The sequence below is a fragment of the Poecilia formosa genome, unplaced genomic scaffold (assembly GCF_000485575.1).
Source record: "Poecilia formosa unplaced genomic scaffold, Poecilia_formosa-5.1.2 Scaffold47, whole genome shotgun sequence".
Classification (NCBI taxonomy): Eukaryota; Metazoa; Chordata; class Actinopteri; order Cyprinodontiformes; family Poeciliidae; genus Poecilia; species Poecilia formosa.
In genome coordinates, this window is record NW_006799986.1 from 1132556 (window position 1) to 1148489 (window position 15934).

The 15934-nt window shown below is 41.7% G+C and overlaps 1 protein-coding gene across 7 annotated transcripts in view; it reads left to right on the forward strand.

The window, feature by feature from the left end:
• LOC103138157 (obscurin-like) overlaps window positions 1-15934 on the forward strand; it is a 44924-nt gene that overhangs the window by 16755 nt on the left and 12235 nt on the right. For 2 of the 7 annotated variants that reach the window (XM_016671620.1, XM_016671621.1), the window contains exons 16-30: window positions 318-593; window positions 1252-1530; window positions 1691-1966; window positions 2929-3204; window positions 4408-4644; window positions 5754-6029; window positions 6102-6374; window positions 7602-7877; window positions 7956-8231; window positions 8917-9192; window positions 10170-10445; window positions 10743-11012; window positions 11101-11367; window positions 12337-12606; window positions 13505-14180. In XM_016671620.1, the coding sequence (XP_016527106.1) occupies window positions 318-593; window positions 1252-1530; window positions 1691-1966; window positions 2929-3204; window positions 4408-4644; window positions 5754-6029; window positions 6102-6374; window positions 7602-7877; window positions 7956-8231; window positions 8917-9192; window positions 10170-10445; window positions 10743-11012; window positions 11101-11367; window positions 12337-12606; window positions 13505-13848 (4148 nt within the window). In that variant the 3' untranslated portion in view covers window positions 13849-14180. Of the gene's footprint in view, window positions 1-317; window positions 594-1251; window positions 1531-1690; window positions 1967-2928; window positions 3205-4407; window positions 4645-5753; window positions 6030-6101; window positions 6375-7601; window positions 7878-7955; window positions 8232-8916; window positions 9193-10169; window positions 10446-10742; window positions 11013-11100; window positions 11368-12336; window positions 12607-13504; window positions 14181-15934 lie in introns of those variants that run through there. The other 5 variants (XM_016671622.1, XM_016671623.1, XM_016671624.1 and 2 more) reach the window with 5 other exon arrangements.

Sequence of the window (15934 nt, forward strand, 5' to 3'; positions counted from 1 at the left end):
GAGACCCTTGGACAGAACAGGAATAAGATGGAGGGATGAAACATTTCACCTGGCCTGGGAATGCCTGCAGGGAGTCTGGACCCGTTACCTCCGTTACCTGATGTGAAAAATCAGTAGAAATGATGGATGGATGCTAGCTAATTTGATAAAGACATGATATTACCTTACTATTTTGTGAATAGTTACCAATTTATGAGATTATTACTGTTAGTTTGATATAATGCACTACCCATATGTTGATGGTAAAGGTGAATCTTGTCGTTGAATCAGCCCATTGCACCTTATTGACTAATTTTATTCTACATTCAATCCTGTAGCTCCTCCTCTGACATTCGCAGCTTTGTCTGAGGCTGAGCAGAAAATGACAGTGGTAGCTGGATGTCGCATAGCTCTGCAGTGCGAGCTGTCAGACGCTTCTGGACAAGTCAGTTGGTACAAGGACGGGAGAAAGCTCCGAGCTCAAAGCGGAGTAGCCATCCAGTCTCAGGGAAATGTGAGGAGTCTGGTTGTGCCGTCCGCTGAGCGAGCTCATACTGGTGTGTACCGGTGCGAGTCAAAGGATGATGACATCCAGTTCTCTGTGGAAGTAAAAGGTGACGCACAAAACCCCTGGCAGTGCTTCTAGTGTCTTGCAAAGCACTAACACTGAGTGCTTATCTTAACGGAGTTTATCACTTAACATAAAATTGTTTTAATATTCTGCTTCTTTAATACACAAAGGAAGATTCCCTGGTAATTAAAAACACTCCCTGTTACATCTATTCACAATGACATTTCTAAATTAAATACCTTTCAAATCTTAACACAATAATTCAGGAGCTTTACTTTCCTAATATCTCTGCCATTCTCCCTACAGTTCGAGTCTGAATATCTACTGTATTAAAGAGGTTGCATTTCTTGTCTCTTATTCTTTGACACACTAAACACACCTGTGGAAGAAGAGAGTAAGCATAAAACATGCTCTAGTTTGCAACTTACCTCTAATCTCTGTTGTGAACAAAATGTGACATTGGACATGTCACGTGATATGGCCTTCTTGGTTTTCCTCTTCTAGACACTCTTTGGTTTTTGTCTTTTTGTTGAATATTCGTTGTGTCTGATATACTTTGTGAGATATGTTTGTCTTGTGCTAGCTGTGTTGATAAACTTAAGATAAAGGTAAAGTTTCAAAAATTCTTGTATTACTTCAATAAATTGCATTAATTAAGTTGAATATTTACTGTTTCCTTTTGGAATATCCCACAACTGCAGGGCTACCTGTGAAGTTCTCAAAGCTGCAAGAGAAGGACAGGAACAGATCCATCGAAGAGGGAAAACCTCTTGCCCTCAGCTGTGAACTCTCTCATGACCCCTCGGCTCATGTCGACTGGTACAAAGACGGGATGAAACTTGGGTATTGGGACAAAGTGGAAATTAAGTCAGATGGTCTGACAAGGACCCTAATCATCCCGTCAGCTGAAAGCATTCATGCTGGTATCTATGAATGCTCGACATCAGAGGACAGCGTTACCTTTAAAGTGGACGTAAAAGGTGATTGCTTATTGCTGTGTCTGTGAAGGGATTGCTTAGTCTGCATGGTGCAAGTGTACTTTGCTTCAAATGGTCTTGAGAAAGTGACTGGCTGGAATTAGTGTTTTGGGTGGTGTTTGTGAATTCATCTCTTGTTTATGCCTTTGTCATTCTCTTGTAGGCCAATCACCAAGGATTATGGCAACCCCATTTTCAGAAAAATACAAGCTGATTAGACTTGGTTCTCCAGTATTCCTGCAGTGTGAGGTGTCAGACCCTGCTGCTCAGGTTTCCTGGTTTAAAGATGAGGTGGAGCTTTTCTCCAAAACAGGCCTTGATATGAAAAGAGACGGAGTCCTGAGGAAGTTAATCATTCACTCAGCAAAGGTCTCCGATTCTGGCCTCTACAGCTGTAGTCTCGCTGATGAGGCCGTGACCTTTCACGTGGACATTGAAGGTGACTTTCTGGAACTTATTTCTAACACATCTGTCAATAATTAATTTGGGAAAGTTGCATCTTTGCACAAGTTGAAACTAATCAAGTCCATCAATAAATGGACAAACTTTGTAAACACTTGAGGTTCGCTCATACTTTATCCGAAGTGCCACAATCGGCTCTCATTGACGTAGATGTAAACTCTGTCATCTGCCTCTGCTTTTCAACAGCAGGCCTGGGTCAAACTATCTCGACAGAGCTCTGCATGAAGTGTTGCATGACTGGTCAGAAGTCTGCGGCCATGATTTATGCAGAAATGCACTCAGACAGCAATCAGCAATGTCCATATTTCCCTTCAGCTTCTCTGCTTCCACTATCCGGTTGTCTCAGCAGAAGACACAAATACTTTTAAGGAACATTTATCAGATGCGGTTTTATGTACCAGGGTTTCCCCTGGTGTATTATAAGCCTGGCGGGCCACCAGGCTTTACTTGATCCCCCACCAGGCTAAGTTTGTTTGGTTATTCTAAACAGTTTTTTGTACACAACTAAATGTGACAGTAAAGACGAATGGAGCCAGGTTTTTATGTTGGCCATTGGCTTCACATTCCACTATTTCCAATTGATCATGCCTGCTCATGCACCTCCACATTTTCAAAACTTTTAACATTTTTAATATAAAAACTTGGTGGGTTGCTGGTGAACTGACCATCCCACCAAGCTTGGTAGGTTTTCTGTGGGAAACCTTGTATATTTGCACAAATCTTAACTAAATATCAGTGCAAACCGTCAAAGGGATGTAAAGTTTGCAGAAGTGGGTGGGATGTTCCCCAGGTGGTCTGCGCCATGAATGAGGGGAATGTGTGAAACGTCCGTTCAGCTTCGGATGAAGTATGGCAGACTCTTAAGGCAAACCAAAATATGAACCACACAACTTTAAAACAAAAACTATGTAAGCTTAACTGATCTCATAATATCCACAGCTACTCCTGCGAGGTTCTCAAAGCTACCAGAGGTTGCAAGAAGCAAATTTGTAGAAGCAGGCTGCCCAGATAAGCTGCAGTGTGAAGTCTCAGAGACAGCTGCTCAAGTTCACTGGCATAAAGACGGAGAACGGCTTCTGGAAACGAGAGAATATGAAATCCAAACCAGTGAAAAACTGAGGGAGCTGGTGATTCAATCAGCAGAAGTCAGGCGCTCTGGGTTGTACAGCTGTGAGGCTACAGATAACCGTATTCAATTCAAGGTGGATGTTGCAGGTGATCTAAGTATTTTGAGCTTTGTGAGAGTAACTAACTTTTAATTCTTCCCTGACCATTAGGCAAAATGAAGCTACAACTCTGATAACCTGCACTAATGATTAATAAAAATAAAAATAATTGACCATGCTGAAGCATTTAAAGCTTCGGTGGTTTGCTGCTCAATGTGATCCTGCTTCCCAAAAATAGACATGTTCTTTCAGGGCAGCTGAGTAAGTAAGTATATAATCTACCATGTGAGAACAAACACACACAAGTTAAAATTCAGTGTTGGCTTTTCAAATGGTTTCAAACGGTTTTTCAATTTGAACGTACAGGAGTGGACTTTCTGTCAATGATGAGTCGAGGATAAATGCAACTGTGGAGAGACGTGACCCTTTAGATGTCTTCAACCAACTCTCTTTAAAACTGTAGCTCAAAAGCGTTGGACAGCTGTCCAACGACTGACCATAACACTGCGCACATTGAAAGAACGATAATAAATTTGCTAAATAGAAACACTCCAATTTCAATAAAATAATTTTTTTTTTATCAAAAGTTTCTGCGCTAGGTTGTTTTTCAGCGTATCAAAATTAAACAAGGAAGCGCTTTTTTCCGCATCATATGAGTCACATGATCATCAACCGGATGTTACGTCTGGCGGAAGAGACGAAGAAGACACCTGTACAGGTCACCATTTTAATAAATCTCATGAGTGTTTACATCCGGCGCTGCCGGTTTTTGAAAATAATTTACAGCGTGGCCAAGTTTATTTACGTGAGATTTTCAGATTAACTTCTTATTTAATCCAGACACCGAAATTGTGTTTTTTCAAAAATAGGCAAAGTTTTGCTCACATTTGTAATGGAAACTCAGATACGTACATTTGTTGACGGCGCGGCCCTTTGGGAACTGAATCGCTAACGCCTCTGTTGAAGGTCATTTTGGGACTTTGGACGGCATTTCATGGCTCTTAACGTTGGTGTTGCTACGCTAGTGGTTTAGACTTCAGCGTATTTGAAGTAAATCTGCTGTTTGACAGGCAGACCGCAGAAAGATTAGCACTAACATGTTTGTGAGAACCTGACTCACTTCGGACCGGCTCCAATAACCTTTAACCTCTCAGCCAACTTTGTTGCATTTTCTGATGCATGTTGCCGGCACTGCGCCGTCTGACTGCTGCTCAGTGAACATGAAGTCCTATAGCATGGGTTTGATTCTCAGCTGTTTCAGAGGCAGAGAGGAGCGAATCTGTTGAGGCAGGAAACCTGATCAGAGTGTATGGTGAGAACTCAGACCCTGCAGACCAAACCTGCTGGTATGAGGACGGGATAGAATCGAGCTTAGCGGTCCAGTCAAAGCCCGATAAGGGAGCTCTGGTCATGGAGTCGTCCCTGTCATCATGCGCTGGGGTGTATGAATGTAAGGCTGATGACGGTGATAAAGATTTCAAGGTGAAAGGTGATATGCTCAGTTTTTCTTGGCAAGTTATTTTCACTCTTCACATCTTCATGGCCTTTAATGTGTCAGAAAGCAAATCATGACCATCCTCATATGCACCATAACAGATTTTATTCCACCGCCATTAAAGCTGCAGTTTGTAACTTTTATCAAACATTTATTTATTCTTACATATTTGTTGAACCTGTTTCTAACCTGTAATATTGTCGTTTTGAGACCATTTTTAAGCAATATAAGAATAATGGCATAAACTTTTAATTTTAATGGAAGACATTTTAGATATCCAACATAAACAAATCAACAGAAACAGCAATAAAATTAATTATGAAGTCTTTGCAATGAAAATTATCCTTCAAAATAAGTTTTAGTAGAGACCCAAACATCAGACTGAAGACTTTTATCATCCAGTTTTTGGTAGAAAGAGAAAAACAATAAATCAATGCCAATGGAAATGATTGAGGTCGTTTTAATTTATCAATTGTTTTGTTTTCTGCTACAGGCCTGAGTATGAGACAGATAATCTGTGGAAAAATTGAGCTCCTTTTCCTTTTGCCAGTGCTAACTAGAAATAGCCAATCAGAGCCAGGAGGCGGGGCTTAGTGTTGTCAATCACACTCTGTGTAGCTCTCTGCTACACTGCTGCTAGCATAGCATGTCGTGAATGCTCAGGCTAGTTAGCGAAGCCACTGATGATGGTAGATAATCTGTTTTCTTGTAATGTTAAGTCATACACAAGGTTGATTGACAGCACTAAGCCCCGCCCCCTGGCTCTGATTGGGTGTTTTTAGCACATTTCTTCAGACAGTAACTTAGGAAAATCGATCTTTTCACAGATTTTCTGTCTCATAAACTGTCACAACAAGATGACATTAATAAATATGTGAAAAACATTTTCTTTGTAAAAGTTACTTACTGCAGTTTTAACGCTCTTAGAAATATCCATGACCTTTAATGTTTCCACCTTCTTACACCAACGCATTGCTTCTGAACTGTTTCCAGTTTGCCGTAGAGGAACATTAACTGATCCTCACTCTGTGTGCTGTGAGTCTGAATCTGTATAAGAAAAGCTGCTGGATTTCAGACGGTAACTGAGCTTTTTTACCTCACAGCGCCGCCTGCAACGTTTACCGACATCCCAGAGAAGGACCTTTTCCGAACCGCTGTGGAGCAAGAGCAGCTTATTCTGTCGTGTGAAGTCTCAAGGACCGACGGCGTGGTCCAGTGGTACAAAGACGGAACCGAAATACAACCCAGCAATAATGTATCAATGGAGGCCGAGGGCACCAAGAGAAATCTGATCATTAATTCAGCCAAACTGTCTGACAGCGGCGCATACACCTGCCGCACAGGAGACAACATTTTAATATTTAAAGTCAACATCAGAGGTAATAAATCACCTTTCAGGAAACGCATTCCCAGGAAATCTGATGTGTTTTTATTCCACTTTTCATCCGCAGAGCCTCCGGTGATGATTGTTTACCCCAAAGAGGACGTCCACCTGGACCGCCACGTCCCTGAGGAAATCATCCTGAGCTGCGAACTGTCCCGGCCCAACGGAGCCGTCGGCTGGTTCAAGGACGGCCAGAAGCTGCAGGAGAGTGAGAACATCAAGCTCAAGTACGAGGGTCCGTACCGGCGACTGAAGATCCTCTGCAGCAGAGTCGAAGACTCTGGCGAATACGTCTGCGACACGGCCGACGATTCCATATTCTTCCATCTTAGCATTACGGGTAAATGCTCTGATTCTGCTGTTGGAAGTTTGAATTTTGTTTGTTTGAATTTCAGTTTAAAATGTTGTGCTGCTAGCATGGTTCAGGTTTGATGAATGGGGCCGACCCAACTTCTGCAGCATTTATTCTCTGCAGCTCATCCCCACTATAACTCATATTCAGATGGACTCCAGGGGGCAGCACACGGTGCTAATGGCAACCATACAACACCTGCAGGTTTAGACGTAAAAAACCCAGATGTCTGTCTTTGCAAACCTGAAGAAGCTCCTGCTTGTCCACTGTGGTTTTCTGCTCTGAACTGTCTGCGTATTTACAAAACGTCTGAGGTCTGCGGTGTGGAAAATGAGTATGAGTCGCTGAAATCATCTAATCTGACCCTGCAGCGCCGCGCAGACTTGTCGAACAAAAACGTGGACAAGATCGGCTTCATGTGTAAATATCGACAATAACTGATCTCCCAAAATGAAGGAAATCGGCGCCAATAAATCAACGCACCTCTTCTAAAACTAGCAAAGGTTTTTACCAGGCTGGGGAAATGCTGTAATTGTAGGTTTATGTCTTACTGGAAAAAATCTAATTGTTAAACTCATTTACAGCATCTGATCTAAGAGGGATGGGTAATAAAGGTAATTTCATAAAGAATAAGAAAGATCCTCATTGTACATGTTTATTTTTTAGCTTTTCGAACATCTTTACCAGATGTGCCAGCAACTATGGAGGTAGTTGGAAAATATGGCTTCTTTCTTTCCTGATGCACCTTGACGGCTCTGCCACATAAAATGTTTAGACTAATTCCCAAACATGGAGGAGCAGCATACAGATTTTATGCACCACAAATCTGCGAAACAGCCGAAACACTGACTAGACTAAAATCCCAAATGTTCAGAGTTGATTTGATTACTAATAACTGGATCAATTACCAACATGTTGGATGCAAAATGTAATGTTTACCAGCTTAAATGTTTACCCAGAGTGCAGGGTGGGTGCAAATTGGTGACTGATGTTTTTATGATGTGCTACCAAAATAAACTTCATTATTTTGATTTAATGCAAAACAATCCTTAAAATGTCCAATGGAGAAAAACAACCAAACCTGAATTATTGATAATCCAGTTGCATAATTCCAGCCTTGGAATTAGAAATATTTGGTATTTTTTCTTCATTTCTTAAGGCGGCTCCAACTTTGCCTCGATTCATTTGATAAAAAAGCCTCCATGTCGTTTCCAGAGCCTCCGGTTCAGATTCTGTCGCCGAGCCAGTCCCAAATGGAGCTGTGTCAGCAGACGTCGGAGCGGATGGTCCTGAGCTGTGAGATCTCTCGGCCCAATGCGGTGGTGCGCTGGTATCGAGACGGACTGGAGGTGGAGGAAAGCGAGAACCTCCTCCTGGAGGTGGACGGCGTCTACCGGAGGCTCATTATCCCTGAAACGACGGTCAGAGACTCTGCAGAATACGTGTGCGACACCGGAGACGATTCTGTGACGTTTTTTGTGAACATAGCAGGTAAAGAAACAGTAAAGATCATCCGTCTGCTTCAGTATTTTCATCTTACTGACACTTCTTGGGCTTTTAAATGTGCAGAGCCTCCTGTGCGGTTTTTGCGCCCACGGAAGATGGCGAGCAGAGTTGAGAAAGTGGTTGGTGAGACTTTGGTTCTGGACTGCGAGGTTTCCAGGTCAAACGCCGAGGTGACCTGGAAGAAGAATGGAGAAGAAGTGGAGGACTCCAGGAAAGTCACGATCCTGGAAGATGGCGTCACGCGTCAGTTAACGATTCATTCTGTAACGGTGGAAGACGCCGGGCAATACGTGTGTGACGCGAAGGACGACGTGATGGACTTCAGTGTCAGAGTGCAGGGTGGGTAATGTTTTTATTAGCTGGATAGAAGAAGAAAATGTTCAGTTTTGGTCAAAAGAAAAGATTAACTATTCTTTAAGTCATTTTCACACCTGATAGTCTGGTAGATTCGGTTTGATTGGGGAAAAAGTTGCAACATGATGCATTTTCAGCTGGTCTGAGTCAAACCAACCAAACCCTGTGAGCAACCTGTTCCTCTCCTCGCCTGTGGGGGCGCTGCACCAAAAGCCTCTGAAGAAAACACTGAGCGCAGCTTCCTCCTTCTCCAAATGTAAACAAAAATGGAGGCGTCAGGTTTTAGTAGTTGTAGGATTTCTCTTTAGTCTTTGGTTAAAGACCATGAGCCATTTCTCCTGCCAGCGCTAACATGTTTGTTTTGGTTGTATTTACCCAGAATGCCCTGTGCTGTAGTCCACTTACTGCTTTTGGAGCGGTCTCTGATCCGCTTGGCGTTCACATTTGCATTCAAACCAAACCAGAGTTCACTTAAACCGAACCGAGACCAAGGTTTGTAGAAGGACCAGAGTTTGATTAGCATTCAGTCCTCCCCAAACAAACCGGACTTTCTAGACAAACAGACTGGAGTTTAGTTAAAGCGGATTAATCAGGACTGGTGTGAATTCACTCTAAGACTTCTCATTGATAGTCAAGGTAATGACAGATAAATACTTTGTCTTGTTCACAGATTTGCCTGTAAGAATCCTGGGAAAAACTGATGCAAAGACAGAAAAGCAGTTCCTAGTTTCAGATGACATCATTCTGGTGTGTGAGCTGTCGAACGCCAAGGCGTCCGTCCGCTGGTACAAAGACGGTCAGCTGATCGACGACAGCCAGAGATACTGCTGCGAAGAGCAGGACGTTTTCCGGTCGCTGGTCGTCCTGAACGCCGGCCTGGAAGACTCAGGAGAGTACAGCTGCTACGCAGGAGACGACAAGATGGCCTTCACCATCACTGTGAGAGGTAAACATGCTGACTCAGTCATTAATGTCATCAGATCAAAATAACTCAATACTTTAAACCAGGGGTGGCCAAACTTTCTGTGCCGGGGGCCAAAATTTCCAAATTTTGAATTTGTTAAGTTAAAAATGTTTGTTTTATCTCCTCAACAATAAATAGTTTTTATGAAATCTGTGTATCAGTAAAAATCCAAAACATAAAAGGGGCTTCAGGCTTTTGTCTTATTAAAATAAAAGCAATTTAGATACATTTTGGTCAATCAATGGCCGAACAAAATTATCTCAAGGGCCACAAATGGCCCCCGTGCCCCATTTTGGACAACCCTGCATTAAAATAAGTAGTTGGTTTTTTTGTAGATCCAAAACATAAAAAGGATTTTGAAGGTTTGGCGAATGATTACAAACTTTGCTGGACGATAAATCGTCCCAGAAATTATTGTGCTAAATGATAATATTGTTGTTTTCAGTCCATTTTTAACCCTTTTCATGACAATGATCAAAAATTAATAAACTTTAATTTCTACTGATCAAATAACAGTGGAACTGGAAGACATTTTAAATATCCAAAATAAATAAAAACAATAAATAAAATGGGAATAAAAATAAAAACACAACTGAAAACATAAATATATTGAATCAAAATCTCTGTACAAAAATTATCCTTCAAAAAATATTCATCTTTAGGCTCAGACAGGAAAAACGGTCCGTTAGGATTTTAACTTTTAACTGCAAATGCAGCTTTTATGGTCAATTCTGGGCAATGAAACAAAAGATTGAGGTCACTTTTATCAAAAAGTATATAAGCAATTTTAATAAATTAATGGACACCAGATGTGTTGATCAAGAGGAAGCCAAAAGCCTGAACTTTAATATTTTGTGTTTTAACATTTTCTGAGTTTTCTGTCAGAAATTTCCCCTGGTTAAAACTAAAAGGCCTCCTTGTTCGTCTCCAGGCTAATCAATGCGATTGTTTATGTTCAGAACCTCCTGTGCAGATTATTGGGAACTCTGGGAACCCGGAGCATCATGTGATGGTAACAGGAGACGACCTCATCCTGGAGTGTGAAGTTTCCAGACCGAACGCCGACGTGGAGTGGACACGCAACGGAGAGGCTCTCCAACCGAGCGACCGGATTCGGATCGACAGCTACGGCGTCGTGAGGAAGTTCGTCCTCTCCGGGCTCCAGCCCTCAGACTCTGGAGAATATGTCTGTGAAGCCATCGATGACAAGCTGGTCACAGTGGTGGAGGTTCAAGGTAAATCAGAACGTTCCTTCTAGGTCCTTAAAGCTGCAGCTACTTTTACAAATAAATGTTTTTTACAGTTTATAAGAGAAAATCTGTGAAAAAATCAATTTCCTCCTGAGCTGCTACTACTGCCTTAAGAAATGCAAACAACCAATCAGAGCCGGGAGGAGGGGCTTAGCGCTGTCATCTGTTTCAACAAATATGTAAAATAAAATATCTTTTATGTTTTCAGTTGCATGTTAGGGGTTGCAGCTTCATATCTTTTTGCTTGAATTCTTTGAGAAACTTGTTTTGTGTCTCCCTCAGATCCCCCAGCCAAGTTTCTTAATAAAAAAGGAAAGAATAACATGGCAGCTTATGAGAATGAGAGCGCCACATTGTGTGCCGTAGTGAGCAGTGACAGAGCTAATGTCCGCTGGCTGAAAGACGGCCAGCTGTTGAATAAGGACAACATTCATATCTCCAGTGAGGGTAAAACTCATAAGCTCACCATTAATCCTCTGCAGCTGTCAGATTCTGGAGAATATGTCTGTGACGTAAGCACGGATGAAATGTATTTCAGTCTTTTAGTCGAAGGTAAGAACGCCCTCTGCTGTGACCTTTACCCTGACCTGCTTGTTAAATCTTTATAATTGTGATTCCTTTGTTTGATTTGTTTTTTCAGAAATGAAGGTGAAGTTTGTCAAACGTCTGGAGGATGTGATCTCTCTGAAAGGTAAAACTCTTACACTGCAGTGTGAGGTGAACAAGCCCAAAGGAGACGTACAGTGGCTAAAAGACGGTAAGGAGATGACGCCAAGTCGCCGCTGCACAATACGAGCCCAAGGCCGGGAGCGAAGCCTGACCATCCAGCAGCTGACGGACAAAGACGCTGGAGAATACGTCTGTGAATCCACAGACGACCAAACAGCTGCCACTGTCAGCATCGAAAGTAAGTCACCTTCATTCCTCAAACTCAAGTGATTAAAGGTCAGAATAGATCTACAGGCCATACAAAACATGTTCATTACATTTTTTTGTTTTGCTCAGAATTACATAATAGATAATGAGGTTTTAGTTGTTTTAGGGTGTCCTGTCACTTTAAATCCAAATAAACTGCTGCTGTCCATGCATGTCCAACACCTACACTCTCACATAACAATGGCTGCAAGATGCACAATTATACAACCATATGTCTTTGAAAAGCATTACTAGAGCCTTCTGTGCAACCAACGAGAATGCAGGAGATGGCTACTGTACGGTAAGTCAACAACAAAACACTTCACTGCAAAAACACAAACTCTTACCAAGCATTTTGGTTTGCATAACATTGATGGAACAAGTCCTAATTACTAGTGAAATAATCTGCCAGTCCTTTTCCCATCAATATCAAGGAATTATTGGGTTAAAACAAGCTGCTATATCTTCCTGAAAAGTTAAATGTAAGTTAGTCTTGTCTTGTGAACTAAGTGAACTAAGATATTTGCACTAGAAACTAGACCAAATATACTTGGTAAGATTTTGTGTTTTTGCTGTGCAGCAGCCATTGTACCGTGGTAAAACCAGCTGGCAAAACGTTTTGGAGCTCAGCTTGGGTTGCTAGGTAACGGGGCGGAACTCTGCTGGGGTTGCTAGGCGACAAGCCAGGCTTAACTGGGGTCATTAGGTGAGAGGTCAGTTCCTGCTGATTTGTGATGTTGCATTTCGAAGGTTTTGTTAACGGCTCGTTTTCCAGACACCAAAAATCAACAACAGGCCGAAAAACAGCTGAGTGGGTATTTTTAAAGCTTGTGTTGTTTTCGGGAGCAGTAGAAACCCAAATGGAAACACAAAAATGTAAAAATGTGAATTTTGTGTAATACATTCCTTTTAATGTTATTTTGTACTGAAAATGTGAGAGATTATTAACGATGATTTCCAGCCCCCCGTGTCGTGGAATTCATCGCTGAGCTGCGTAACATCACCATCCGTGAAGGGGAAGATGCCGTGTTTAAGTGCGTGGTCTCGCCGGCCGACACTGCCCTGGTTTGGCGTCTGAATGGAAAGGACGTCGCTCTGAACGAGCGTGCCGCCGTCTCCTGTAACGGCCTGTGCCACATGCTGTGCATCAGCAGCTGCTTGGTGTCAGACAGCGGCAGGGTGACGGCTGACGCCGAGGGGCTGGAGTCAGAGGCGGAGCTAACGGTCCAAGGTGGGCTCTTCATGACTCATAACAGACTGTCTGCTTTTCTACTTAAACATTTAGCTCCTCTGGCCCTTAGCAACAAAAAAAGTTTTAACTTATACTATGGTGCATGGAAGAGGAAAGGGGGCAGTTATGCTAGCTTGACTTTGACCACCTTGACATGCAGATGTGGTGTGGAATTCAATGTGTTTCGGTTCATTTGAAAGGTAAATAAAAGGCGACCTACACACCAACTCTGACAGATCATCAGTAGAGCAGGTGTTTAAATTAGCTTATCAACCACCGCTGTGTTAGCTTAGCATTAGCAGTGGTAGCTAATCTACTGCAGCAATCACTGATTAATAATTGTAAAATAAACATCAAGCCTGAAAACATAAAACTGAATGTTCTGGCTTTGTGTGGGAAATGTTTGTGGGTTTTTGGTGTTGAATCCTGATACATTAGTGGAGCTGTTGTCAGTCAGTGGCTATGGCAACTGGTCTGTCACTGAGAGGGAGAAAAAAAAGAAGAATGCTAAGGCTAGTTAGCATAGCAACCGATCACTGTGAACTAACGGTTTTCCTGTACGGTGAGTTGTTTCTCTGCCATTAGCACGTTGAGCACATGAAATTGATTGACAGCGCTATGTTGTGTTCAGATTTTCATTTCCATTTTATTTATTGTTTTTGGTTGTTTTGGATATTTAAAATGACTTCCAGTTCCACTGTTAGTTGTTCTGTTAATTGGCTCTGATTGGTTGTTTTTCTTCAGCAGATCACTTTATTTCACAAATGATCTGTCTCAAAAAAACTGTCACTACATGGTGACAGTTCTTACAAATATGAAAATAAAAGTTACATACTGTAGCTTTAAACACTTAAATGTTAGAGGCTGCTGTCCTGTAATCTGTGTTTGTGGTTTAAAGAGCAACAGGCGCTGTTCACAAAGAAAATGGCTGCAGTTGTAGCTGAGGAGTACAGCGAGGCGACTCTGGAGGTGGAGGTCAGTCAAGAGGCGGCGGAGGTCCAGTGGATGAGGCAGGGGATCCTGATCCACCCCGGCGCCAAGTACACCCTGAAACACAGGGGCCGGTCCCACAGCCTGACCATTCACCAGGTGGCCGCGGCGGACCGGGGCGCCTACAGCTGTGAAACCCTCCACGACCGGACGCAGGCCCAACTGGCCGTGGAGCGTGAGTGTTCTCGTGTTCTCACTATGTCCTGTTGCTGTTTGTTTACCACCGTTACCGACAACTCCCCCTGCTTCTGAGGGCCGCTCTTAATTAGCAGTAATCTGAGTTTACTGGGAACAGAGGCAGCATGTACTGGGATGGAATGGCAACCAACAGGTGACATCCCAACCAAACACAAGACGCAGAACAAGGTCGGCGTAAACAGACTCAAGCACTGCAAAAAACACCAAATCTGACCAAGTATTCTTGGTCCAGTTTCACCTTCAAGCACTTAAGATAAACTGAATGTAGCTGCTTATTTTAAACTAATAATTCTGTAATATTGATGAAAAGGTTTTAGTTCCACTGGTAGAATATTCTACTTATGTCATAATCAGCAGCAGTGCGCCGTTGCCTAGCAACCCCAGCCAAGCCCAGCCCGGTTACCTAGCAACCCAGTTCTAGTTCCACTGGCGGAAAAACGTCTCGATTGAAGGCTGATAACGTAACTTTTCTGTTGTGATGTTTTATTTTATTTACTCATTACTGTTATTTTATTATTACTTTTTGTTTGTACTTTGGTGCCGTTTGAAACCTATTTTTAAAAAATGCTATAATAAATAAATTTGACATGTTATCAGCTAAATAATCAGCCAGTGAAACAAGAACATTTTAATCAATATTAAAGAATTGTTGACTTATATCAAGCTTATATATTTGCTGAAAATTTGCTTCCAAGTTCAATTTAGAACGTAGAAGCAAATTAAACTAATTTCCTAGTTTTTATTAGTTATTAGTTTTAGTTTGGTGTTTATTAGCTATAGTAGTGTTTTTAGTTTTTACACACTTTGGTTTATTTTTAGGTGTGGAATTCAAAAAGGTCAAAGTATTGTGGTTATGTTTGCATCGATTGGGTAATGAAGACTACAGAAAATATAATTTTCAATTCTTGGACAATCAGCTGATGTAAACTGCTTGAGTGGGGAAGAAAATCAATTTCAGTTCAAAAGGCTAATAAAAAGATTCACGAACATGAAGGACATTATGTGCATGATTTTAAGTGCACTGAGACATTTTCAGTAGAAACTAGTCCAGAACATACTGTTGTTTTTGTCGTTATTGTCCTCCGTAAAGATTTTCTTGGTGACGTAAAACCTGGTTGACGTTGAGGCTCTGTTAAGCATCTTGTGGTAATTAAGATGCACTTATTCTAGGGTTTCCTCCTGCTTCTGCTGCCCAGGCCGCGGTCTGCAGGCGAGCGGCTGAATTAAAGGCTGCTCTTTCAACACTTGTGCAGGTGGGAAGGGGAAAGTTGGGACTTCGGGCCGCTGTTGGCACATCCTGTGAATTTTGATCTACTCTCACTGCGTCTAAATTTACACCCTGGCCTTCAAAACGAAGGTTGTTGTCATCAGGTCTCCAAAATAAACACTCATTTTTTCCACTGGGAATGTTTGTGTATGCCACAATAAGTGAAGAAACTTGGCACTTTCAAACCTGGATTTAGTTTGAGGCTCAGTGGCTCGAATGGCTGAAATCAGCCAGCTGAACAGAGTCCAGACCCATTGTGTAGAANAAATTATTGTGCTAAATGATAATATTGTTGTTTTCAGTCCATTTTTAACCCTTTTCATGACAATGATCAAAAATTAATAAACTTTAATTTCTACTGAACAAATAACAGTGGAACTGGAAGACATTTTAAATATCCAAAATAAACAAAAACAATAAATAAAATGGGAATAAAAATAAAAACACAACTGAAAACATAAATATATTGAATCAAAATCTGTACAAAAATTATCCTTCAAAAAATATTCATCTTTAGGCTCAGACAGGAAAAACGGTCCGTTAGGATTTTAACTTTTAACTGCAAATGCAGCTTTTATGGTCAATTCTGGGCAATGAAACAAAAGATTGAGGTCACTTTTATCAAAAAGTATATAAGCAATTTTAATAAATTAATGGACACCAGATGTGTTGATCAAGAGGAAGCCAAAAGCCTGAACTTTAATATTTTGTGTTTTAACATTTTCTGAGTTTTCTGTCAGAAATTTTCCCTGGTTAAAACTAAAAGGCCTCCTTGTTCGTCTCCAGGCTAATCAATGCGATTGTTTATGTTCAGAACCTCCTGTGCAGATTATTGGGAACTCTGGGAACCCGGAGCATCATGTGATGGTAACA